This window comes from Syngnathoides biaculeatus, chromosome 7 (genome assembly GCF_019802595.1).
Source record: "Syngnathoides biaculeatus isolate LvHL_M chromosome 7, ASM1980259v1, whole genome shotgun sequence".
Classification (NCBI taxonomy): Eukaryota; Metazoa; Chordata; class Actinopteri; order Syngnathiformes; family Syngnathidae; genus Syngnathoides; species Syngnathoides biaculeatus.
Genome location: NC_084646.1, coordinates 9,469,905 through 9,494,987, shown reverse-complemented (window position 1 = coordinate 9,494,987; position 25,083 = coordinate 9,469,905). Strand labels below are relative to the sequence as shown.

Here is a 25,083-nt window from a genome sequence, read left to right as displayed (position 1 = left end):
ACATTTCTTAAATTATTTTATTATATAAAGCATTCAAACTATACGTGTATTTTACTATGTAATTTACCACCAGGAAAAGCTCAAAAAATGCTTTAATAAGCCTAATTTTCTAGGTTTGAAACGCATTATTTCTTTTTCCATTCATCGTAATGGGAAACATTTATTCGGTTTTCGAACGATTCACTTTTTGAACCGTTTTCTATCACGGATTGTGGTCGAGAACTTGGAAGTTGGGTTATCCGTATCTCAAGCTACCACAGTTTATTCATTTTTTTTTTTTTGTTCGTTTAAAGCCAGTTGCTATAGCGATAAGAAATTCTTTTATCTTCATCCAGGCCCTCACCAAAATTTAACGGCAAACGTCATCGTTGTCCTATACAGCACCCCCACAACAGAACTGCAGTATTTGTGTTTTCACGGTTTTAATTTTTTTTTTTTCCAGTTCCTGCGTTTGTTTTTACGATCGCATTCAGGGCCACGGCAAGGCCACGCGAGGCCCGCGAGCCACAGGTTGCCCACCAGTGCGCTAGCGGGACATTCCAGAAGACCAAAAGTGCGCGGAACGCGGAAAAAAAGTTTGCACGGCTTTACCGTGTGCGCGCGGTGTGGCTGACATATCTGGAAACAAGAGCGTGGCGTATTTTTAGCGCGCTGTAAACCAGGCATAAATTAGACACGTCCCTGCATCGACCGGATCGGGTTCCGACGCCCGCGCAGAACCCGGGTTCACCGAGAAAGTGAAAGTCAAGCCAGCGCTTTCGGGCTCGGCACTTTCATCGCCCCGCCGGCGTTTTCGAGTCTGGACTGTGTCACCGACACCTGACACGCGGTCGCTCGCTCCGTCAGTCTAAAAGATGTTTCTGCAAACACTCACCGCCGCGTTCTGATGTCACCACTTCGGGAATTCAACGCAATCTAGAACCTACAGGCCATAATATTAGGAACACCTCCAAACACGTGTGTAACGACATGATAATGAATGCTCAAATTTGATGGGCACTGTCGGACGGGCATTCTTAAACCAGATGGATGCCAAATACTGAACTTCCTGGACTACTTTGCCTCTTGGCCCCAAAAACTGAACGCACATTTCGCCGCCTGCCGAACGGGGAATCCGTATGAAAACGTGCTGGTCGGATATCATCCAAGTAGTGAAACACATGCGCTAAATTTTGCTTCCTGGCACGTCCTGTCGATGTCTTGCAAAATAGTGAACCAGCATTTGACTCTAACGGTTTCTTTCTTGCCAAATAATGAACCCCACGTTGAAGTACACTGTAAGATTTCAGGGTATGCGTTCCGTTTCTTGCCAAATAGTGAGACCACACTGAATCGCTCGTCAAATAGTGAACCGACATTTAGGTGTGGCGCTTAGCTTCTCGCCCAATAGCGGGCCAAAATTTGTGCCCGGTTTGCTTCTTGCCAAATAATGAACCCCACGTTGAAGTGCACTGATTTGCTTTTTCCAAGTAAGATTTCACGGTATGCGTTCCGTTTCTTGCCAAATAGTGAGACCACACTGAATCGCTCGTCAAATAGTGAACCGACAATTAGGTATGGCGCTTAGCTTCTCGCCCAATAGCGGGCCAAAATTTGTGCCCGGTTTGCTTCTTGCCAAATAATGAACCAAACGTTGAAGTACACTGATTTGCTTTTTCCAAGTAAGATTTCACGGTATGCGTTCCGTTTCTTGCCAAATAGTGAGACCACACTGAATCGCTCGTCAAATAGTGAACCGACAATTAGGTATGGCGCTTAGCTTCTCGCCCAATAGCGGGCCAAAATTTGTGCCCGGTTTGCTTCTTGCCAAATAATGAACCCCACGTTGAAGTACACTGATTTGCTTTTTCCAAGTAAGATTTCAGGGTATGCGTTCCGTTTCTTGCCAAATAGTGAGACCACACTGAATCGCTCGTCAAATAGTGAACCGACAATTAGGTGTGGCGCTTAGCTTCTCGCCCAATAGCGGGCCAAAATTTGTGCCGCTTTGCTTCTCGCCAAATCGCCACGGTTGACTGCTCTGGTTTCCGTGAGGCCACCTTCAACTTTTTGCCAAATAGTGAACCCACAGTTGGCGGTATGCTTTTGGCGATTGGCAAATGCCGTCCCAAAAAAAGCGACAAGTTTGTGTGCGTACCTGATGAGCGGCGGCGGGTTTGCGCTGACTCGGCATTCCAGACGAATGGGGCTGCCCTCCGCCACCTCTTGACTCTTCAGCTTCTGCACGAAGCACGGCGGTGACAGGGGTTCCGACGCTCCCGGCGCTACCCCGCCAGTTTTTTGGCACTCTTGGGGGGCCGGCGCCCCCTCCGGACCGGCCGGTCGCTCCGTCCTCTCCTTCTGGCCGGAGGCCTCGGCAGGGGGACCCTGAGGACCCTGAGGACCCGGCCGTTGGCTCTCGGGTGACAGATATCCGCTATCCGGCGAGGACGATTCCTCCTCCATCGCTCGCTCCAGGTGAGTAGAACCTTTAAAGATGGACGACAGCTCCTCGATGAAGGTGGCGGCTCGGCTGCAAAACTCTGAGGCCGAAGACACGCGATCGTTGAGCTCCAGGCCTTCGTGGAGCAAACGGGGTTTATCCTGCTTGTAGACCGGCGGGACCGGCTTGAGGCGGCCCACCTTCTCGGGCGAGGTCGCGGCAGGCCGGCCCAGGGCGGCGCCGTCGTCTGTGCCCGAGGTTTCAGTCTCTCGGACGACCTCGCGTTCCTGGGAGGAGGTCCGGCGGGTGTCCGGAAGCTGGTCCTCGACGGAGTCACCGAAGGCCTCCCAGGCCAGGTCCAGGCTGCGGTTGATCTCCTCGGCGCTCAGGAAGGCGGTGACGTCGGCGAAGTCTCCCTCGTCGGCGTCCGGCTCTGCCCGGGGGGCGCCATCCCCCTGAGGGGGGGCGGCGACGTCCTCCAGCAGCACAGAGACGTGAGGGAGTGGCAGGTTCCAACTCCCGTCCTGCATCCTGCAAAACAGCGGAGATGTCACAAGTGGACTGACTTCATTCAGATGTCAGCGATTAAGATCAAGTCAATTTTCTAACCTTAGAAACAAAAATTTGGGAAAAAAAAAGAGAAATCATGAAAAATCAAGTTGTTGTCCCCGTTCTCAAACGGTGTGGGCGTGTCCTCTGAAGGCGTGAAACCACGCCCCACTGAAACATGAATGCAACTTCGTCTCGCACTTTTTTTTCCCCCAAAACAGAACTCTCCCGGTTTAAGACATTAAAATATATCCACTTCAAGCCTAAACCGGGTCACCGAGGGGCTTTCCACCCACCTAGCTAACAGCTAGCTTGCGAGGTTAACGCGCGTCGAATCTGATTGGTCCAGACGGTCAAAAAAAAAAAAAAAAAAAAAAGACAGCAGCTCCATTTAGAAGCAGATCTCAAATTTGCTTTGACAAAGTATTAATAAAATACATTAATGAGACACACAAGACATATTGATTATTAAAATTAATGTGTAAAGTCTGATACTAGCGCAATTTATTCCGAAGGCCTTGGGCAGATTCAATTGACGTCACAACAAATAGATGACAAAGAAAAATATGTATTTAAAGCAGTTCACCCGAGAGGTCTTCGGTGACCCTGACCTGCGTGAAAGTTTTTTTTTTTTTTTTAAATTGTTCTAACGTTATTTTATGTTATCATCATATTTATACATTCAACTGTTGCTCAAAAGTACTTTGTTTTGTGCGCTAGAACGCGTGGCATGTTAGAAAAGAAGCATGTGCGTACGGCTTCGTGCTCGCCGTCCCGAAGAGCAGCTGCTGTTATTTTTAATCCCGCCGGGGCTGTGCCGCAGGCGCCGTGACGCCCGCCCCGGACGACGGGCCCGGGTCCTTAAACGCCTCGTGTACCGGAAAGTGTTTACGACGCGTACGAAGCCAAATCGCGACCTTAAACGTAGCGTCGACCGACGAGATGGAGAACGGCATTAAATATGAATGTGGAAACTTTCACGCGATACCACGGATCAGCCATTTAAGTATTTTAAAAGGTACATTTGTATTGTGTACCAGAGTAAAACAGCCTTGAAATACAAGAAGGCATTGAAAAAAAAAAAAAAAAAAAAAGATGTTTGGTATTGTAAGCAGCAATGCTACAGTAATTTTATCATTAGTAGGGCTGCAAAAGTGAAATTTCACAGGTAAAATTGTTCAATTTGGAAATATTCCATATTGGACACTTTCCAGTGGAATTGACGGGGAAGTGAGGAACATTTAACAGGAACGAATCCCTTTCGAGGATAAATGTAAACATTGGGGGCCGTATAACGCAAACGTGCCAAAGCACATGAAGACGGGACACTCGTGAGAAAACAACAATATGTAATACTCGCGATTCTTTGCAGAGGATAAAAAATATATGGCTGTGAGTATTCTCGAATTATCTGTGAACAATTCTGTCGCGTGAAAGGTCATTACTCTGCTGAACGGATGGTATCCGTTAGCCTGTGTCATTTCCCAATCCAGTACAACCTCGGTTCTCGACCACAATCCATTTCCAGAAGGCAGTTCAAGAACCAATTTTTTCGAAAACCGAATCGATATTTCGTACATCTGCGTTATACACAATAACAATGCACGTCATGGATCAGCTGGTCGGGGCGGGCGCGTTATCTTATTTCCGGATTTTTTTCGCGGTGCGTTCAAATTCACAATAACAAAGCACGTCGTGGGTCAGCTGGTTGGGCCGCGCACGTCATGTTATTTCCGCGTCGAGTACCGATTTTCGTTTGAAAACAGAAGAAAAAAAAAAAAAAAAGAGAAATTTTCGTTCGAAAAACAATTTTTTCGAGAACGTTCGAGATCAGAGTATTCACCGTATTTGTTAGCATTAGCCTAGCAGAAGCTATGTAGTTTTTGGAAATACACAACATGTAACTCTTTGTTTTTGTTTAGTTTGACGGTAAACGTTAACAGAGGGTCACTCAACACCTTTTAGAGTCTTTTTTGAAGAAACGTTCAGGAAAGATATCCGACAAACTGTCGCTTGTGGTGAAGCCGCCGAGTTGAGTTCACTGCCTCCGCGACACGGACCGCCAATTTCTGGTTTTTGCTCGCATGTTAAAGTTTGGGTGGGCCGAACAACAGCTCGGATCTCCAAAAACTCAAAACTCAGTTCGCTAACTTCTGTTCTTCAACATTTAGCACAAAGCACAAACAAACAAACAAAAGACCAATCAATACTGTATCATGAGAATGGCTTTTTTTTTTTTTTCAAACCTGGCCTAATAATCAATAATTGGCATCACCGGGTCGAAGTGCACGATATGAATAATCCTAAAAAGGTCTCAGACTTGCCTTCAAGTGAGCTTCGGGTCCAAACTTCCTTCCTTTCTTGCCTTTTGTCCTTCCACCTTTGCCTGTCGTTAAATCGGCCCAAAAAACGAGGAAGCGTCCTTCACCCTGCTGGCCCGGACGGGAGCTCCCGGGACCACCTCTCGGGTTCGCGGGTCCGATGCGCCTGTGTGGCCCCGGGCTGGACTTGCTCGCTCTGTCTGTCTGTGTGTGTGTCAGGGAGCTAAATTTGGCTCCGAGTGGGCTCAGGTTTCACGGCCGGACTTCTGGAAAAGAGGCCGAGCGGTGCGAAGGTGTCGGACCTGACAGACGGAGTCAAAGTTGCCACACAAACAAGTGCAACGGCTGTCGTTGCGTCAGTGGACAAGTGAGGCAACGTGACGATATTATCCACGATGTCGGCGCGTCGACGTAGCGGTTACGGGTTGTTTCACGCGCCGTCGACGGTCTCGCCGCACGCTCTGCTGGGTTTCGACTGTAAATGGGCATCGGGGGGGGATTTTGGAAACCGGCGCTCGGGGTCAAGTGTACATGGACGACGTGCGCCGTTCACGACGCCTGGAAAGGCAAACGTTTCGGAGACTTTTTTGCGCGTCAGTGAAGTCGATAGACACATTTTTTTGGTTGCAATTTTGTTTCAGGCATCAATTGGACAGATGTGCGGACTTCAGCGTTCGACTGTCTCGGCCTTGTAGCTTTTCTAAGCAAATAATTTGCCCGAAAGCGACCATTTTCTGTCCCCGACTGCAGTTTGGTCGCCAGTCGGAGAAGCTTTTGGACCGTAGCGCCGCGGCAAGGCGCGTTACGACTTAAGCTAACCGCGGCAGTTCTCGAAACGAGATCTGTTCCCGACAAGCTATCGCAGCAGGAGCCCCGAGGCACCGACGGATTAGTAAAGGGATTCTCAAAGTGTGGTACATGAGCTCCCTCTGGTGGTATGGCAAAGAATCACGCAATAGAGCTCATGCACCTACGTCACTGAACTCACGTGACTGGCTATCTTGCCGGTCAAGCAAAGCATTGTTCAACGCTAAGTCGGGTGGAGACGACACGAAAATACGTCTCACGTCTGATACCGTTAAACATTTAGAAGGTGGTAATAAACGAAGGTACGTGGAAAAATGAGAGACACTTGGCATAGAGGACCCATACTTAATACCGAAGACGATCTTTTCGCCGATAAGAAATTGGACTGTTAGCCCGCTTCCACTTGCCTCGGAAAACTGGATCTACAAGTGGATCTGGTCAGTAAGTCGTCGAGATTGACAAGGAAGAGTTTGAAAGCGTAGAAAAGTCTGGACGCATACAAATACTTTGTTGCTGGATCTGTTCTCAACGGGGAGACGGCTCGTGAACGCGGAAGCGTGTTCGGCTACACGTTAACCTTTGCCCAAAACCAATCGATCTTTTCAGATAGTATTCAATACAAATACTAATATTTCAATAAATGATCCCTGGTTTTACACAAACCCGCATTCGTTAACTATGATTTTTAAAAAAACCTACACGGAAGGGATTGCGGCCACACTTAACCTTCGTAAACCTCTGCGAAACTTCTTGGGAATTTGAAATTAAGAATAATGCCTACCTGACATGAATTGATCGCTACAGAGTCGTCTATTTGGTTGGGCACCAACCATCACGTTTAATTGCCGAAATCCATCATTATTTTCTCGTCTTTTCAGCGGGTAAATCGTAGACTTTTACAACTGTTTGTTTTCGGGAATATATTAAGATGCTAATTTTTTTCAATTTGTTGTTTTAATGAATCATTACAAATGCATTTTTTTGCTTTTACTATACTGAAAGTGAAGCTTTTGCCTCATTTTTGATGAACTTTACACTCCTCTATTTTGATGTTGATGATATCTATATATTTTTTAGTCAGATGGGGCTGCCCATTGTGACGGGCGCTGACGGTGCCAACCCCGGGGTGGGGGGGGTGGGGGGGCCTTCTACGCTTGGCTGGAGGGCGACTGTGCCCATATGAGGAGCCTCCCGGTCCCGAGAAAGAGGACTTTTGGCGCGGGTCCGCGGACGGCGGAGGTCCAGGGTGGCGGCTCTGCTCGGGTCGCGCTATCGCATTTAGCGGTGCCGCGCATCTATTCCGAGCTCTTCGTCCAAGCTAGCGATTGCGCCCGAGTGGGTTCGCGATAGGCCCGGAAGGAATTTCCACTTTTAAACACACACACACACACACACGAGTATAAAAGTACGTGCGGTACTCGTCATCTCGCTACAATAGCGTCACGTATTGAGAATTTTAAAATAGCCGCATGAGCGCACCGCGACTCGTATAGCCTGCTTTGCTTTACATGTGCTGGACAATTCTATTCTTACACCGCATATCTGCAGTATGACCTCCTGCTTGGCAGGTTCGACTTCGGTGACACGTATTGCGCGTACACGGCCCGCAGAAGGTTAAAGGTCTTACCGACGCCCACATTTCTGTGCCCCGTTTGGCGTACGGGTCGATATTGTAGATCGTAGCACACTTCTTGCCGTAACGGTTTCTCGAAACGACGTCTAATGACCACCGATAACGTTCCAAAGTCACTTTTTAACAGTACCAACATTTGCGTAGATGCGGTCTACGTGCAAAAGCATAGAGTGAACAGCGCGTCAGTGTCGTGAACCCATCCAACATGGTCAGGTGCCCCAAATGTAGTCACGTCTTCATTTTGGCTGCGGAAGTGCCCTTGGGCAAGACACCGCAATTCTACGTTGCCTCCAGGTCAGCATCGTACATAAATGAGAAACTGGTCTCACCTCGTTTAAACAAAGGAAGAACAAAGATACAGTCTTGTGACTGACGTTTTTATTACTGGTTATTAATAAGTTTAGCTTAAAATGTAAAATTTTCTGAAGAGATCTGAAAGTTCACGTTTTGCTGTTGCATGCCGTTTGTGAACAAAAGCGCTAAAATATGAAACGGAAACAAAGACAAAGACTTGGTTTGATTGGCGTTCCCCAACAGATTCACCACAAAGGGTTTCGGGTTTCATCGAAACGAGTCCAGCGGAAGATGAAGATGATCATCGTGGTAAAAAAAAAAAAAACTGAACTGAGGAGTTTCTTCTGAGGGACCGACCAGGATCCAAATTTGAAGGACGTTTCCGCACACGTATGTCAAAAATCGTTGCTTGGCTTCTCTTTTAAAAATTGATCCAAAAATACCGGCTAGCCTGATCGCTAATGTCAACCCTCGACTGCGCGGCGCCGCTAATCCGAGCAACAAATAATTCGCCACTCGCTCGATGATCGTGATTTTGAATTCATTTGCCGATGGAAAATCACGTTGTGTCTCCTTTCCAAGGACTCAACCTGCTCACGCAACATCCTTTTCTCACGCCATTTATGCGTCCTGCCTCGGCCAAACGACGGAGAAGCGTTTGTTTACTAGCGTTGCCGTCGGCGACCGCCTCCATTTTGGCCACCCGGAAGTAATGCATGCGTGACGTCATGACGATGATGTCTTACTTGCAGACTCTTTTGCTGAACTCACAAGTAGTCTCGGTGACTTCCACTTAACCACTAACAACCCAGGCTAATCTTAGCCCCTCCCACGACACGTAAATGTCTTCGAACAAGTCACCTATATAGCTCAATAATTCATAATCGCATCACAAGCTTAATTACCGTAATTTCCGGCCTATGAGACGAGACTTTTTTCCACACGCTTTCAATCAATTTTATGCGATGATGCGGCTAATTTGCGCATTTTTCCCCAACGGCCGCAAGGGGGCACTCGAGCGGAAAAGGTAAGAGTGAGACCGGTGGAATATATGCGCCGAGGAAGTGACTTTTACCGGTCCGACCCTGTTAGCACTGCACTAGCATGTTACTGCCGTGTCTCAGTGATTTTTAACCAGTGTTTTTTTTGTTTTTTTCCTGTTAGCCGTTTCTGTTAGCGCGGCGCTACTGTTAGCGTGGCACTAGTGTTAGCATTAGTGCGGCGGCGCGAGCGTTAAACTCTCTGTGTACCGTCTTTCTTTGGAAATATCTCGTCTTTCAATGTGGACACTTGCGGCTTTTACACGGCTGCGGTTTATGTATGTACCAAATGGTATTTCCTTTACAAATGTACTGGGTGAGGCTTATGCCCAGGTGTGCTGTGTAGGTCGGGAATTACGGTAATTGAGTTATTTCAAAGAAAGTATGTTTTTTTTTTTTTTCCTTTAAAAAAAGTGAAACGCTATACACACTCATTATGAAATGATTGTTTTAATACATCTGTATAATTGGAAGGTTATTGCTTCCGGTCAACAAAAACTTTAAATTCGCCATCTCTACAAACTAGAATATAATGTAACAGATTTAAAAAAAAAAAACGCTAATTATTTTTAATGTAAAAGTAGGCAGGAATTTGCCCTCTGAAATGCCTTTTCCCAGTAGTTTAATGACGTGATATGACGCATGAAAACTGAAACAAACGGGATTTTCAACCATGATCTAATTTGAGGTGCACCTTTGTCACGTCAATACTTCCTTGACACCAATTATCGGCAGGGGCTTCGGCAAAATCGGGAGGCGTTAAAGACAGCGCAAAAAAACTGCGTTTTGGCGCGAATATTGAATTTTTCAGCAAAGAGCTGGCGAGTTCATCTGAAGCATGTCAGACTTTTTATTAAGACACCTGTGAAGTGATGTAAATCGCTGGACAATAAAAAAAAAAGGCATAATGTCCCATCAAAGTCCCTCGGCATCTTTATTGCTTTTGTCCCTGGTACACACGTGGCTGTTGACTTGCGACTTAAAGGTGAACCTTTTGTGACAGACGTCGCAGCTGAACAAGCGCTCCCCGGTGTGCGTCCTCATGTGCATGGTGACGTACGCTTTGGTGGAAAAGCCTTTTTTGCACACGGGACACGCGAAGGGTTTCTCGCCGGTGTGCGTCCGCATGTGCGTCCTGACGTCGCGCTTGCAGAAGAAGCAGCGGCCGCACACCTCGCAGCTGAAGGGTTTCTCCCCCGTGTGCGTCCTCATGTGCGTCTTCAGGTGCGCTTTGGTGAAGAAGCGTTTGGCGCACACGGTGCAGCTGAAAGGCTTGTCGGCAAAGTGCCGCTTCATGTGGATCCTCAAGTACTGCTTGAGGGAGAAGGTCTCGCCGCAGACGGTGCAGGCGAAGGGCTTCTCGTCCGTGTGCGTCTCCTCGTGCGTCTTCATGTCGGACTTGGTGGAGAAGCTTTTGGCGCACACGGCGCAGCTGAAGGGTTTCTCCCCGGTGTGCGTGCGCATGTGTCGTTTCAAAGTTCCCTTCAGGGTGAACGTTTTGCCGCATTCGGCGCAGATGCACTGCGCGTTGTAGGCGGGCGGCGGCGGCTCGCCTTTATGGGTTTTCTGAGGGCGGTCGGTCTCGGAAGAGCGCGACGCGGCGTCGTCTGCGCCGGCTCGGGATCCGCCGCGACGCTCGCCGTCGCTGTGCGCCGCCACGTCCGCCGGCGACCCGCCGCAGCGCTCGCCGTCGCCGTGCGCTTCCAGTTCGCCTTTTGTCGAGAAACCCGCGTCGCAGGCCGAGCAGGCGAAAGTTTTATCCAGAGAGTGCGTCCTCATGTGTATCATCAAGTATTTCTTCACGGAGAACTTTTTAGCGCAAATGTCACAGTTGAAGGGTTTCTCGCCCGTGTGTTTTGCCTGCACGTGAACCTTCAAATCGGACTTCCTGGTGAAGCTTTTCGTGCAGAACGAACACACAAACGGTTTCTCTCCGCTGTGCGTTCTCATGTGTCTGTTCAAATTCCCCCTTTGGACAAACGCTTTCCCGCATTGGCTGCACGTGAACGGACTGTCGTCACCTTTTGGGTCCGACGATTCTTTGGCGTCGTCGCTGTCAGAAAACGCTGACACGGCGTCGTCTGTGTCGGACAGCGGGGCAAAGCGGGCGTCGGCTTGTCGCCCCTCAGCTTCGGCTCCCGGACTTCCGCGGTCTGGGTTTTCCTCACCGCGTCGAGCGCTGCTGTCACCTTCGCTCTTCACGGTGATGAGGGTGCACTTGTCCTCCTCGTCTTCCTCTTTAATGTCGGAGGGTTCCGTTGGACCCTCGTCTTCGCTCTCCACCAACACCTGCCGGATGTCTGATGGACACAAGGCGCGTGTTAGCGGGAGCTTGCAAAAATACTGATAATTTGATCCATCGCAGTTCAATATCGATTGGAACGACGTTCAGGATTGATTTGGATTCAGGTCTCATTCCGGACCACAGGAAATAGACAAAAGTGCTTTTGTAATCTGTGCCAGGCACAAAACATGCAAACACCAAAGATATGAAAAAGGCGACGATTTAAAAAAAAAAAAAAATTGTGTAACATTGTATGGGGAATCCCCTGGACCCTCGGAGAGAAAACCATTAAATTCTAATATTTAAATATGTAGGGTAAAAAAAAAAAAAATGGTATCATAATACAGGCCAACAGCAGCCATTTTGGATGATTATATACTGTTGAGTGACCATTACAAGGCGGCACGGTGATGCAGCTGCAGTGCGCCGACCTCACAATTCTGAGGGACCGGGGTTTGAAATCCGGGACCGCTTGAGCAGGGTTTTTCATTGTTCTTCCCGGGCCTGCGCGGGTTTCCTCCCACGTGATTAATTTGAGACTCTAAATTGCCGTAAGTGTGATCGTTGTCCGTCTCCACGTGCCCTGCGATTGGCTGGCAACCAGTTCAGGGTGTACCACGCCTCGTGGACGGTAACCCCTGGGATTGGCTCAAGCACTCCCGTGATCCCTCGTGAGGATAAGCGGCTCAGATAATGGATGGATTGATCACCATTGCACAAAAAACAACAAGCAGTTTCTTGGCACATGCAATGTAGCTGAATGAGCAGTAAATTGAATAAAGCACAAGTGACGCGAGAAATTATAAAATTATGATCACAAAATAGGATCGCTATTGCCGGGAATTGAACCGAATCTGCTTCTGATTGAGTGACGTCTTGCAATTCCCGTTTAACATACACGCAAATTAAAATTTACGGGTGCAACGCCGAACTGGAACTAATCAGTCCAGGAAGAATAAACGTTGCCCACACAACAGATTTAGTAGTCGGATATGAAAAATGAAGGGAGAACAAACCCGATGCGGGTAATCCAACTTGAGGCTGGAGGACCGCGTCCAGAATTTCGCGCTGCCGCTCGTTCTCCACTTTGGTGCGGCAAAGTTCCTCCTCGTAGTCCGCGATGGTTCTCTCGAAGAGTTGGAATATCTCTTCGACGGCCACATTCAGCCGCTGCTTCACCAACTCCCGCAACATTTTCACTTTGCACATTTTCTCGCTTCCGATCGCGTTAGCTCGCCCGACTAGCAAACGTGTTGCTAACTTCCGCTTTTAGCCTTCTTTGGTGGTGAATTTAAATGGTAGGCAGCGTGGCTGCCATCTACAGGATGCTTTTTGATTTTACAGCAACAGTGGGGGTTACGGCGCTACTTGATGACGCCACATTTGCCGGCATTTGGGAGCTGTTTTTGTTTCTTTTTTTCCTATTTTCATCAGTTCTGCCATGTTTTTTTTTTTTTTGGGGGGGGGTAGATGTTTCTTCTTTTTTTTCAGCCCCATTTTGTCAGACATCTGTTGTCACATTTTTTGTTTGCTTTTTAAGACCTTTTTTGACAATTTTTTTTCCAGTTGATACACTTATTAACTATAATTGATTATTTCGGTTCGTTTTGTCAATTATCAAGTAGTGTCAGGGGTTTTCCCAGGTTTTTTTTTCTAGGGGTGTGACTAGTATTTTAATATGATTAAAAAATACAATCCAATTTTGTTGCATTTTTGTCCCCCAAATAAATAAATAAATTGATTTTTCAAAATTATATATATGTATAAATATTTTTAAAATTGCAAGACCTGGTCAGATTAGGATCAATTGAACAAAAAATTCTTTTTGCATGTTTTTCTTGAAATCTTTGCCAGTTTTGTGCCCCGGTTTTTGCCCTTTTTTAATTTAATTTTTTTTTTTTCAATTTCACATAAGCGGGATTTGCAAATTCTAGACAATCCAAAATGAACCTTCGATCACTGACATACTTTTAATGTTGAAGTCCAAACAACAGTAAATATTTGTACGGGGGAAAAAAACCGTGGTCCATTAATACAACACGAGGAAATGAAAATGACATAAGTACCGGGGTAATTGAGTTACTGATTTAATAGAAATAAATGTGTGTATTGTCTAAATTTAACTCATAAGTAGTGTTTTTTTTTTTTTAAACATTAAAACGTGAATTGAGAAACGCAACACTCAAGACTGTAAAAAAAATAAAACAAATGAACAAGTCATTGTTAACCACAACTACTTTTTTTGCAGTTTTTGTTTAAAAAATACATTTGTGTAACATGAACTGTACACGCAACGTTTTAGGCAACGTTGTAAAAGAGTGCTAAAAGTACAAAGAGATGCGACTCCACGCAAAATACAACTAAAAGCCAACTAAAGCGCTTTTGACGCTTTCAGCAACTTCTTACACTATATTGACAGTGGGATGACATCCATATACAGAATCTACAGGTATATATTTGTATGTATAATGAGAACGCAACGTGATTTTGATGTCTGCTTAATATGAGCACACAAGTTTAGAAACGCACTTTAGAGGGCCGTCGATTTAGCACCAGTCCGCATCCGTGCAGGGCGGCCACAGACAAACAAGCAGCAGTTGCTCCTTAATATCATTTTGGTTCAGTTTAAAATAATAATAATAATAATTTGCTGTGTGTTCGTGTCAGGCTAATTGTTTTCGGTCAGACTTTCATCAGATTTGTTACCTTTATGTTCAAAGTTTGTCTGCTTTTTTGCACATTTTTGGGGTCATCTTTTTTTAAAATCCATGTTTTTGTAAGCTTTTTTTGGGTATTTGAATTTTCCACACAGATTTGTCTGTTTATTTAAAAATCTAATTTTTATAAATTTAAAAAACATGTTTTGCTTGATTATATGATTTGCTTGAGTTTCTGCTGTATTTTTGCCAGATTTATTTTAGTTTGATGATACTTTTTTGTCCCCCCCCCCCCTGCTTTTAAAAATCACAGATTTTTGTGATACAGTTGCTCTTTTTTTACCCTATTTGTTAGTCAGATTTTGACATTTTGTTTGCATGCTTTTTTAAAAATTCATTTCAGCAATTTTATAACATTTTCCACGAAATTTGTCATATTTGTGAGTTTGCCAGTTCTTTTTATCCTTTATTTTCTATGGGCATTTTTGTTGAAATTTTTGTCTCTTTTGTCCGTATTTGGGATTTTTTTTGTGTGTGATTGTCAATTTTTTTTTTCACATTTGGAAACACCTTTGGTCAAGTTTCTGTTAGATTAGTTTTCTGACTTTTTATCAGCTTTCAACCATTTTTTTTTTTTATTTGTACCCTTCTACATTATATTTTAGTTTTATGTCATATTTTTTCCAGATTTTCCTCCGCTTTGTTAGGATTGTCTTCATACTCGCCCTGTAACTGACCACTTGAGTCTGCTTTTGAGCGCAGGTCAGCTGGCCCAACCGCTACGCCACACGTTCAACAAACATCTACAAAGCACTGCGGTACTTCAAAGAGACTGCCGATCTGCCCCGGCGTTTAGATTCCGGGAGCGTCGTTATTGCTGTTTTTGTAGCCGGTGCACACGTGGCTGTAGACCTGCGTCTTGAAGGTGAACCTTTTGTGACAGGCGTCGCAGCTGAAGAGCCTCTCCCCGGTGTGGGTCCTCATGTGCATGGAGACGTACGTCTTGGTGGAGAAGCCTTTCTTGCACACGGGGCACGCGAAGGGTTTCTCGCCGGTGTGCGTCCGCATGTGCGTCCTGACGTCGCGCTTGCAGAAGAAGCAGCGGCCGCACACCTCGCAGCTGAAGGGTTTCTCCCCCGTGTGCCGCTTCATGTGCGTCTTCAGGTGGGCTTTGGTGTTGAAGCGCTTGGCGCACGCGGAGCAAGCGAACGGCTTGTCGGCAAAGTGTCGCTTCATGTGGACGTTCAGGAAGTGCTTGAGGGAGAAGGACTCGGCGCACAGCGTGCAGTTGAAAGGTTTGTCCGCCGAGTGCGTTCTCGCGTGGATGGTCAAATCGCCGTTTCGGGAGAAGCGCTTCCCGCAGACCGAACAGCCGAAGGGTTTCTCCCCGGTGTGGATCCGCATGTGCCGGTTCAACGTGGCCTTCTGGACGAACGACTTTCCGCACTCGGAGCAGATGAAGCCAGTGTGCTGCGCGGAGTCACGTTTGGCGTTCTTATCGCGGTCCGATTCCGAAGGGTTCAGTGTCGCGTCGTCCGCTTGCGATGCTCCGCATTCGGCGTCCGTCGCCACGTGCGTTTCCAGTTCCTCTTTGACGGAGAAACCTTTCCCGCACGCCGGGCAGCTAAACGGCAGACCGGCGTTGTGCTTTCTCATGTGCGTGATCAGATATCGCTTGACGGGGAACGTTTTCGTGCATACGCTGCATACAAAAGGCTTGTCGCCCGTGTGTTTGACCTGGACGTGCACCTTCAGATCGGACTTGCGGGTAAATCGTTTGCTGCAAAACGAACAACCGAAAGGTTTCTCCCCGGTGTGCGTTATCATGTGCCTGTTCAGGTGGCCCCTGTGGTAAAAGGTTTTCCCGCATTCGGAGCAGATGAAGTCGCTGCTGTCGCCGTCGCCTTCGGGCTTCTTGCTGGCGTCGTCGCTGCGATCCGTATCGGAAAACTGAGACGCGGCGTCGTCGTCCACATCCGAGAGCGGCGCAAAGTTGCCCGCGGCTTGCGACGGAAGCTGCCCGGAGCCGCCGGAGCCCGAGGCGTTCTCCTCCTCGTGCGTCGTTACGTGCAACGCCAGACATTCCCGACTGGAAAAACGTTTCGCGCAAACCAAGCAGGCGAAAGGTTTCTCGGCCGCGTGCGTCCTCATGTGGTTGATGAGTTTGTACTTATCCCGGAAGCCTTTGGCGCAAACTGAGCACGAGTAGGGGTGCTCCCCCGTGTGTATCCGCATGTGTCTGTTCATGTGATGCTTTAAGTAGAAGGTTTTTCCGCAAAAGGAGCAAGCAAAGTGTTTCTCTCCCGTGTGCGTGATCATGTGGATTTTCAAACTTCCTTTGTGCGCGAACCTTTTGCCGCATTCGGAGCACTTGAACTGCTTGTTGTCCGCGTGACGTGCGCCATCGCTTTGGGAGTTCTCGACCAAAGGTTCTCCGGCGTGGTCGCTGTGGTCGGTTTCGGACGAGTGCGACATCGCGCCGTCCACGTCCGATCCTCCTCCATCCGGTTTTCTGCTCTCCTCGCTGTGACCGCGATGGAGCTGCTGGGCTTCACCGTTGTCGTCTTCACTCTTCACGGCCACGCCGCCGCCGGACAGCGCGAAGGCGGTCGCGTCGGCCCCCCCATCCCGACTGCTCCAGGCCTCCTCTTTTATGCGAGGGGGCTCTGCCGGCGCCTCCTCCACATGAGCTCTCCCGTCCCGTTGCGCCGAAGGAACTTCTTTTTGATTCTCCACCAACACCTGCTGGATGTCTGCGGCACACAAGAGACACCACATGTGGTGAGTTTGTGGGATTTTTGCGCTGTCACTAACTCCCTATCGCAACAATTCATAAATGGAAATAGCAAAATAGCTCAGGTGGCACAGTAGATTTTGCACGAAAATGCCGAGCCTTGGATGTGATAAAGGAGGATAAACTACTGGGAAGGCAGACAGAACCGCAGATTTAAATCACATTTCAACAGGCAAGTTGCTTCAAAAAATAGACGTGGTGGACATTCAAACGTTGTTGACGTGACTGGATAATGAACCCTGGAGTTCTCCGACTTATAAATATTTTTTTCACTTGCTGCGTTTTAGTTTTCAACTTTCAGGAAAAGCACGCAGCGAATATTATTTATGACTTTTACAATTTAATCACAGGCAATGGAAGTCACGTATCGCTTTGTTTTGAAACAACCACTGAGATTCTCAATGAGGTCAGTCGCCCGTGGGACTTGACGCCAGTCTTTACACATGTTGGGGGGAAGGTGAAGTCTCACATTTGTGTGTCAGAAAGGAGTACAATCCTTTCCGATGCTCTAAAAGCAGGTGAGGCAGCGCCAGTCAAAATGGTGGCTGGCTGGCAATGGCGGACCACAACTCATCGGGAATTAGTTGCAGTTCGCCATTACCCCGGTCTTTCCATCTCCAACTTGGCAAGGGGTCAGCGGGAAATAAGGGAAAAAGTAGATAGCCAAGGGACACGCGATGTGTAAACAGTCCAGCAAACCTGTTGAGTGGACTGTAACTCGAGGTTTGAGAACAGCGTCCAGGAGTTCGCGTTGTCGCACGTTCTCCGCTTTCGTCCGACAAAGTTCCTCCTCGTACTCCGCCAGGGTTTCGTCGAACAGTTCGAATATCTCCTCGATGGCCACGTTGAGCCGCTGCTTCACCAGCTCTCGCAACATTCGCACTTTACACATTTTCCCCCCGCAGCGTCCGAACGACGCTAGCTCGGCGATGCGGGGCTAACTTCCGGCTTTTCTTCTTCGGCGCCTGCTTTCCGGACTTGACAAGCCACAGCGACGTTCTGTGCTGCCACCTTACGGATTTACTTGACTAATATAAAATAGTTTTATGTCGCTCCGTAATGAAACGATGTTTCTTTTTTTGACTGTACCATGTTTATTTCATTCATTCAATCGTGATTTTATCAGTCCCTTTTCTTATTTATTTTAATAGGTTAAATGGCTTGAACAATGAATCGGTACCATAAAGGTGTTGAGACTTTTACCTATTTTAATAAAGTTTTGTCGCTTTTTTCCCCATACTTACAAATAAACAGAGGTACAGAAAAAGCTAAATCTAATTGAACTGAACAAAAGCAATTATTACACTCATTTTTGTCCATTGAGTGCTAAAATTGATGTTATGAACGGGCTCCCTCTAGTGTTACGCAACAGAATCACTGCCCAGGAACATCCATCTATTTTCTTCGCTGCTTATCCTCACAAGGGTCGCGGGGAGTGCTGGAGCCTATCCCAGCTGTCAAGAGGCAGGAGGCGGGGTACACCCTGAACTGTCAAATCAGACATCTTCTTTGCTGCTTATCCTCACGAGGGTCACGGGGCATGCTGGCGCTTATCTCAGCTGTCAACGGGCAGGAGGCGGGGTTACACGCCGAACTGGTTGCCAGCCCATCGCAGGGCACATAGAGACAAACAGTCGCACTCACAATCACACCTAGGGGCAATTTAGAGTCTCCAATGAATGTTGCATGTTTTTGGGATGTGGGAGGAAACCGGAGTGCCCAGAGAAAACCCACGCAGGCACGGGGAGAACATGCAAACTCCACGCAAACGGGGCCGGGATTCGAACCCCGCTCCTGAGAACTGTGAGCCCAACGATCTAACCAATTGCTCCCTCTTTCCGTAGTTCAATACATTTAACTTTAATCGTTCCTTAGTGCAATACATTTTCAATTAATTTTAATAACTTTTTTTAATTTAGGTACGATTTTTAACTAACTTTCTCATGCAATATATTTAAACTCAATTTCTTATTTTGGTGCATTGATATTATTCTGTCAGTGGCTTACAGTATTATTTAAATATAATGTTGAGGGGAGAAAAAGTTTTTTGTGAACACTACACCATATTAATGTCCTATTTTAATGTCATGTTAGTCGAACTTGGAGCTTGTTTTTCATTTTTTACTTGGTGTAAATAAAAAAATGAAAAAAAAAAACCAAGTTCAAGGATAATTCGAAAAAGGCAACATTTGAGTCGGGCCAGGTCAATCGTAAGTGATGAAAGTTAAAATATCCATATAAAATAACAAAAAAATACAAAACAAATTGATGTTATTTTAACCTTATGTAGTTTTAAAAAATATGCACGCAATTAAATACTTGTACACAAAAAGGTGAGCCACTTGAAAGCGGCCAAAAAGGCTCCTTTAATAAAAATAAAAAAGGCAGGCAATAATCACGCAAGGCCAAGTACAACAAAAAAAAAAAAAAAAAAATATTACAGATTAAAGCTGCAAACAGTGACGAACCGACGAGCTCACCTATTTTTTCACGCCGAATCGTCCACGGGATCACCGAAGATGGCCGCGGCGCTCCACCCGCAACAACCTCAACTCCGTGATCGAGCGGACTTCAGATACTTAATAGCGGTTCCGGTCGAACGAGGACACGTTCTGGTCCGCCCCGCTCGCGATTCAAAATTCCAAACTAGGCGACGCGTGAAAAACGATTCGCTGAGCGCCGCACCGCAGCCGGTCCGAGCGCTCCCCCGTGCTGAAAAGTCTCCTTGTGATGAATGCGCATGCGTTACGAACAGGGGAACTCTGCGAACGCAGCTGACGATTACTGGGAAAACCTCCGGTCTTGTAGTTCCCCTTCTTCTACATAGAGGGCGCTAACATACGTTATAAGCTAACCTTAAAACAAAAGTTGATTAAAAAAAAAAAAGTTATCCTCATATATGTACGTTTGCTGTGTTTGTCACAAGGAGACTTTTCAGCACCGGGAGCGCTCAGACCGTCACACCGGGTTGTGGTCCGCGTCGCGGTGGGACTTTGGTCCACCTTGGACCCGAAAGCCGCATTTTCCCGACGAGTTCTGAGTGAGTCGATATCACTTAAAGGTGCCTTTAATTTAAGACCCCCCCCCCAAAAAAAAAAAAACAACAACAACAAAACCCCCGACATTTTCCATTCAAGTTCATATTATCTTTAAACATTATGCTCTTGCAAAATGGTGGCACCCCCATTTTTTTTTTCATTTTTATTAACTGCAAGAAGACACTTTTTTATGAAATTAGCACAAAATGTGATCTTAACGATATTTTTGGCCGACGTAAGCATTAAAGAAGCACCCGGTCGACCTTCACCAGATTCAATTTGGAAGCTGACTGCTTGAAAAAGTATATTTGTAATCTCGAAAACATTATTATTATTTTTTTACAGCAATCGATATTTCACCATGACAGAGTGGACATGTAAACCACAACATCAAAACAATACACGATATAATGACAATTACCAAATATAAGTATTATTACACCATCCGTTGTTTCAACCTCCATTGCAGAAATACAAAATGTCGCCCGGAACCGCACAGAAAACAGCCAAAGGTTTCGTACTCCGCAACGACAGGCCGGACGGCAAGTTTCAAAGACCATTGCGATATAAATGATTAAAATGACTCTTTTGATCCAATAACCGGTTGTAAAAACGTCACATAAATCCACTGAACAAAAAAAAAAAAAAAAAAGGTTTGGTACAAAGTCAAGGAAAAAGACTTTTACGATACTTCTCATTGTACTCGTGCGTGCGGTGTTCGGTCCATTCTGATAAAATATTTGAATATTCAGCTACATTTTCACGATGTGGAAGCGATTCCGACGCAGGCACCAAAGGCACTTCAGAGCGATACTGACCCGAAAGGTGTTCTGTCGCCGTCAGCCGGACGTTGACGCTAACATTTCCGCTTCGTTAGCTCATCCTCGGCTCGTTTGCTTTTTGAGAAGTACTAAAGGCAACGTGCCCCACCGTTTTAATCAAGAAAACGTAATAAATCAACATTTATTCACCGTTAAATTGGCGACTGGAGAAGATTCTGTGGTGTAGTTGGGTTGATGTTGGCAGCGGCCGCCGGTACACGCCGGAAATATAAGAGCTCGTGCACGTGACGTCACCGTTTTCACGGCGCCATATTGCAGGTCAGAAAGAGCCGCTCGACAGTGTGGGGGGGGGGGGGGTTGGGGGGGCTTGAAACCGGAGCAGAATATTCACAATGCCCGAGACTTGTCGTGCTGTTGGTTGTTACAACAGACGAGAGAGATAGTCAAATATTAGATATTCTACGGAATACCAGCTGAAAAGACCAAAAAATATTGATGGATTTTGGCAATTACACGTGATGGATGGTGCCCAGCCAAAATACACACACGCCTGTGTAGCGATCGCTTCACTTCAGGTAGGAATTATTCTTGTCAATCTCAAATTCCAAACAAGTATTTATAATGCTAAATTGGCTCATTTGAGAACTATGCGTTAAAAAAAAAAAAAAAAGACAGGGAGTCGTCTCCAACGTACACGGAAGCGTGTTGCGGCCACACGTTAATCTTCGGTAAACCCCTTTCCTTTTTTCGAATATCCATTGTTCTCAAATGAGTCTATTGCGTATTTTAAAAAAGGAAATAAACCGTCAGTCACACAGAGGTTTACCAAGGTTCAACATGTGGCCAAAACACGCTTCCGTGTACGCGGGCTGAAGCCTATCCCAGTGGTTTATTTTCTTTTTTTATAAATAGGCATTGGGCTCATTTGAGAACAATGCATATTTAAAAAAAAAAAAAAAACGTCTGCCAGGGAGAAGTTTACTGAAGTTTAACGTGTGGCCGCAACTCGCTTCCGTGTACGATCGTGGAGACGACTCCATCCTTTTTTTTTTTCCAATCATAGTTAATGAATTTGAGTAAAACCAGAGGTCATTTATTTAAATATTGGTATTTGTATTGAACACGAGCTGGTAAGATTGATGGATTTTGAAGGTTAACGTGTAGCCGAACACGCTTCCTCGTTCACGAGCCGTCTGCCCGTTGAGAACAGATCCAGCAACCAATTCATATTTGTATGCCTCCAGACTTTTCTACGCTTTCAAACTCTTCCGTTTAAATCTCGACGATTTACTCACCAGATCCACGTGTAGATCCAGACAACCGGAAGCGGGTTAACGGTCCAATTTCTTATCGGCGAAAACATCGACTTTGGCATTAAATATGGGTCCTAGCGTCTCATTTTTCCACGTACTTTCGTTTATTATCACCTTCTAAACGTTAAACGGTATCGGACAAAACTCTGGGCGTCGTGCTAGAAGACGTATTTTCGCGTCGTCTCCAACCGACTTAGCATTGACGAACGCTTTGTTTGACCGGCGCTTCCGGCCAGTGACGTAGGTGCACGAGCCCCGTAAACGCAAACGACGCGGCGTTTGGTAATTCCCTTTTGATTCGATTTCCCGAAAAGCGGCGACCCCCGGGGGTGCGAGGATTCCGACGTTACGTCGCCCTCACCTCAACTCGTCACCTCGTTTGACCGTCGCTTCAGAATGCGGCGACGCGGCTGCGGCGTCCATCCCGACGCAGCGGTGTTTGTCCAGCTGGTACTTATACGAGAATCTCTGACCGCACGCGTCGCAAACCGTGGCCTTCTCCCCCGTGTGCGTCCTCATGTGCATCATGACGTTCTTCCTATGCGTGAATCTTTTATCGCACGCGTGGCAGCTGAACGTCTTCTGCCCGCCGTGTTGGCCCACGTGCGCTTTCAAATCGTCTCCCCGGGCGAAACCTTTCAGGCAAACCGAGCAGGTGAAGGGGCGCCCTCCGCCGTGGGGCGTCACGTGACCGCCCAAAGCGGCCCCGCCGACCGACGCCTCGCCGCGCTCCGAGCGGCCGAAGCGGTTTCCGTCGCCCTCCGCCGTCACGTGTTGGGTCGCGTGCAGCACGAGGCATCGCGTGCTGGTGAAAACTTCGGCGCAAACGGAGCAGGTGAACGGTTTCTCGGCGGTGTGCGTTTTCATGTGTATCATCAAGTACTTCCTCAGCGAGAAGCCTTTGGCGCAGATGACGCAGCTGAAAGGTTTCTCGTCCGTGTGCGTGGCCATGTGTATCTTCATGTCGCACTTCCTGAAGAATCTTTTGGCGCAGAACGAACACTCGAAATCCTTCTCCCCCGTGTGTATGATCATGTGCGTTTTCAGCGTTTTCTTGTAGGCGAACGTTCTCCCGCACTCGGAGCAGACGAAGCGTTTCTTGCCGCCGTTGGCTCTCGGGGGTCCCTTGGCGTCGTCGCTGTGATCGGTGTCGGACAACGGCGACGTCATGTCGGCCGTGTCCGATAGCGTTGCCGACTTGTTGTCCGCTGAACGTTGCTTTCCGCCGGCTTCTCGCGTCTCCTCGCCGGGACTGCGACGGAGCTGCGACGGCTGCCCTTCGTCCTCTTCCCTCTTGACGTGGACGCCAGAAACTGTCAACTTGCCGACATCCGCCTCTTCCTCCTCCCTCGGAAGTTGCTGCTCATCCCGACTGCTCCGCGCGTCCTCCTCTTCCTCTTTGATTTGGGCGGACTTTGCCGGCGCCTCCCACTCCACACTCAGAACCTTCTCTTGACTCTCCGCCGAAACTTGCTGCATGTCTGCGCAGCGCAAGGAAAGGACACACAGATTTGGACAACTATTACAAAATTCTACTTCCAGAGGAGGATTAGTAAAGGACAGTCGACTTGACGAGTACATTTCAGTTATATTGAACTTTTAAGCACAATACATTTGCATTTAAATATCGCCAACCGTTTGTTTTCAAACATGAACTGATGGGCGATACCTTTTACTCTAATTATGAAGACATTTTAACTTATTTTATGTCACTACATACTTCCTTTTAATTCCTCGTATTTGCTCTCTGGAACAATTCGGATAGAGTTGAAGCCATCGGCATTTGACGACTTAGTCTTGGGACAGCCTATGTTCAAGCACAGTGCTAATGTTAGACTGATTTACAATAATATTGGACAAACTTTTTAGGAATAACAGCGCTTCTTCGTTTTTGATGAACATTTAGGCCCTGGTACATTTTTTTTTCTCCTGTCCTATTAGGCTGTTTGGTCCTGCAGGACGGAGGATCGGTGCATCTTTTTACGTCACAACAGGTTTTTCTGCTTTCCACCAAGGCCATTAGATGTATTTATCCTTTCCGTTTTTTATATCATGAAGGATATTTATTGGAAAATTCAATTCCAGAGAACGACAGACATATTTTTGTATTCGACAAGGCTAGGAGCCTGAGCACAAACACAGCGAATAGGTGAGTTTTAAGCATTTAGTGGAAGACAGGTCCAAGAAAACACGAGTGTTATAGTAACATTTCTTCAATACATATATGATTGGGCTTACGTACTGTTGGTAGGCATTTTTAATCAGCGTTGTAAAATATCTACATGATATGAGCAAAGATGTTTTTTATTTGGGTGTAAAATTGTGTGTATTTATTTGGCCAGTGAGCCGCACTAATCATAAATACAGCAACTTGCCTTATTAGAGCTGGCCCCTTAATGGACACATATGACACTGAAATACTAGTGATACTACATAAAGCAGTTTTTGCCTTGACATTCTGTTAATCTGTTGCTACGTTTCTTTATTAAAACGCGTATAATTTTTTTTTGAGGGGTCAGGTGTGCACTAATGGCGTTTGAATTCATTTCCATGGGGCAAATTGTATTTCCTATACCCTCGATGACATATATAATATTGTTGACAAATATCAATGAGCAGCGTTGAGCAATGGGCGACGTTTATTGCCAAAGACTTGCCGTAGTTAACATTTGAAAACAGCGACACGTATTCACGGATACCACGAGTGGTGCACACGTAATGTCGGAAGTCAATCAGACAAACGTAAAGGAATCCAAACCTGCTCTTTGCAGTCGAACATGAGGATTGAGAAGCGCGTCCAGGAGTTGGCGTTGTCGCTCTTTCTCCTCTTGGCTTCGACTAAGTTCCTCCTCGTACTCCGCTATCGTCCTCTCAAACAGTTCGAATATTTCTTCGACGGCCACGTTGAGCCGCTGCTTCACCAACGTTCTCAGAATTCTCACTTTACACATTTTGGACACAATCACGGTCACTCCCCGCTTTAGCCGAGTGTTGCTAACGTCCGCCAATGTCTGCTCGCACAGGGCGGGAACGTCGGCGCTCGCGCAATGACGTCAATTTTAAGCGACAAACAATGAAAAGGACTTCCTTACGCACTCATTTGTTACAGAGGTGCTTCGCTTGTATGCCTACAAGTGTCAGCGATTCAG

The 25,083-nt window shown here is 46.7% G+C and overlaps 4 protein-coding genes across 4 annotated transcripts in view; all 4 read right to left on the bottom strand.

Moving 5' to 3' along the window:
- The window catches only part of palld (palladin, cytoskeletal associated protein), a 50,522-nt gene extending 47,980 nt beyond the window's left edge, over positions 1 to 2,542 (bottom strand). Inside the window, exon 1 of the mRNA XM_061824203.1 lies at positions 2,138 to 2,542. Within this exon, the coding sequence (XP_061680187.1) occupies positions 2,138 to 2,445 (308 nt within the window). The 5' untranslated portion in view covers positions 2,446 to 2,542. The remainder of the gene's footprint in view (positions 1 to 2,137) is intronic.
- A 7,356-nt stretch (positions 2,543 to 9,898) lies between these two features.
- Positions 9,899 to 12,670, bottom strand: LOC133503720 (gastrula zinc finger protein XlCGF57.1-like). Its single transcript, XM_061825611.1, has 2 exons — positions 12,367 to 12,670; positions 9,899 to 11,366 (listed from the first exon to the last, which is right to left on the bottom strand). The coding sequence occupies exons 1-2, from the start codon at positions 12,557 to 12,559 to the stop codon at positions 9,982 to 9,984; spliced, it is 1,578 nt and encodes a 525-aa protein (XP_061681595.1). The 5' UTR covers positions 12,560 to 12,670; the 3' UTR covers positions 9,899 to 9,981.
- A 105-nt stretch (positions 12,671 to 12,775) lies between these two features.
- Positions 12,776 to 17,791, bottom strand: LOC133503719 (zinc finger protein 568-like). Its single transcript, XM_061825610.1, has 2 exons — positions 17,501 to 17,791; positions 12,776 to 16,760 (listed from the first exon to the last, which is right to left on the bottom strand). Exons 1-2 carry the CDS (start codon positions 17,691 to 17,693, stop codon positions 14,860 to 14,862), a joined length of 2,094 nt encoding a protein of 697 aa, XP_061681594.1. The 5' UTR covers positions 17,694 to 17,791; the 3' UTR covers positions 12,776 to 14,859.
- Positions 17,792 to 19,068: 1,277 nt separating this feature from the next.
- On the bottom strand, positions 19,069 to 24,964 carry LOC133504075 (zinc finger protein 501-like). Its single transcript, XM_061826252.1, has 2 exons — positions 24,693 to 24,964; positions 19,069 to 23,415 (listed from the first exon to the last, which is right to left on the bottom strand). The coding sequence occupies exons 1-2, from the start codon at positions 24,883 to 24,885 to the stop codon at positions 22,292 to 22,294; spliced, it is 1,317 nt and encodes a 438-aa protein (XP_061682236.1). The 5' UTR covers positions 24,886 to 24,964; the 3' UTR covers positions 19,069 to 22,291.
- Between the last annotated feature and the right edge of the window lie 119 nt (positions 24,965 to 25,083).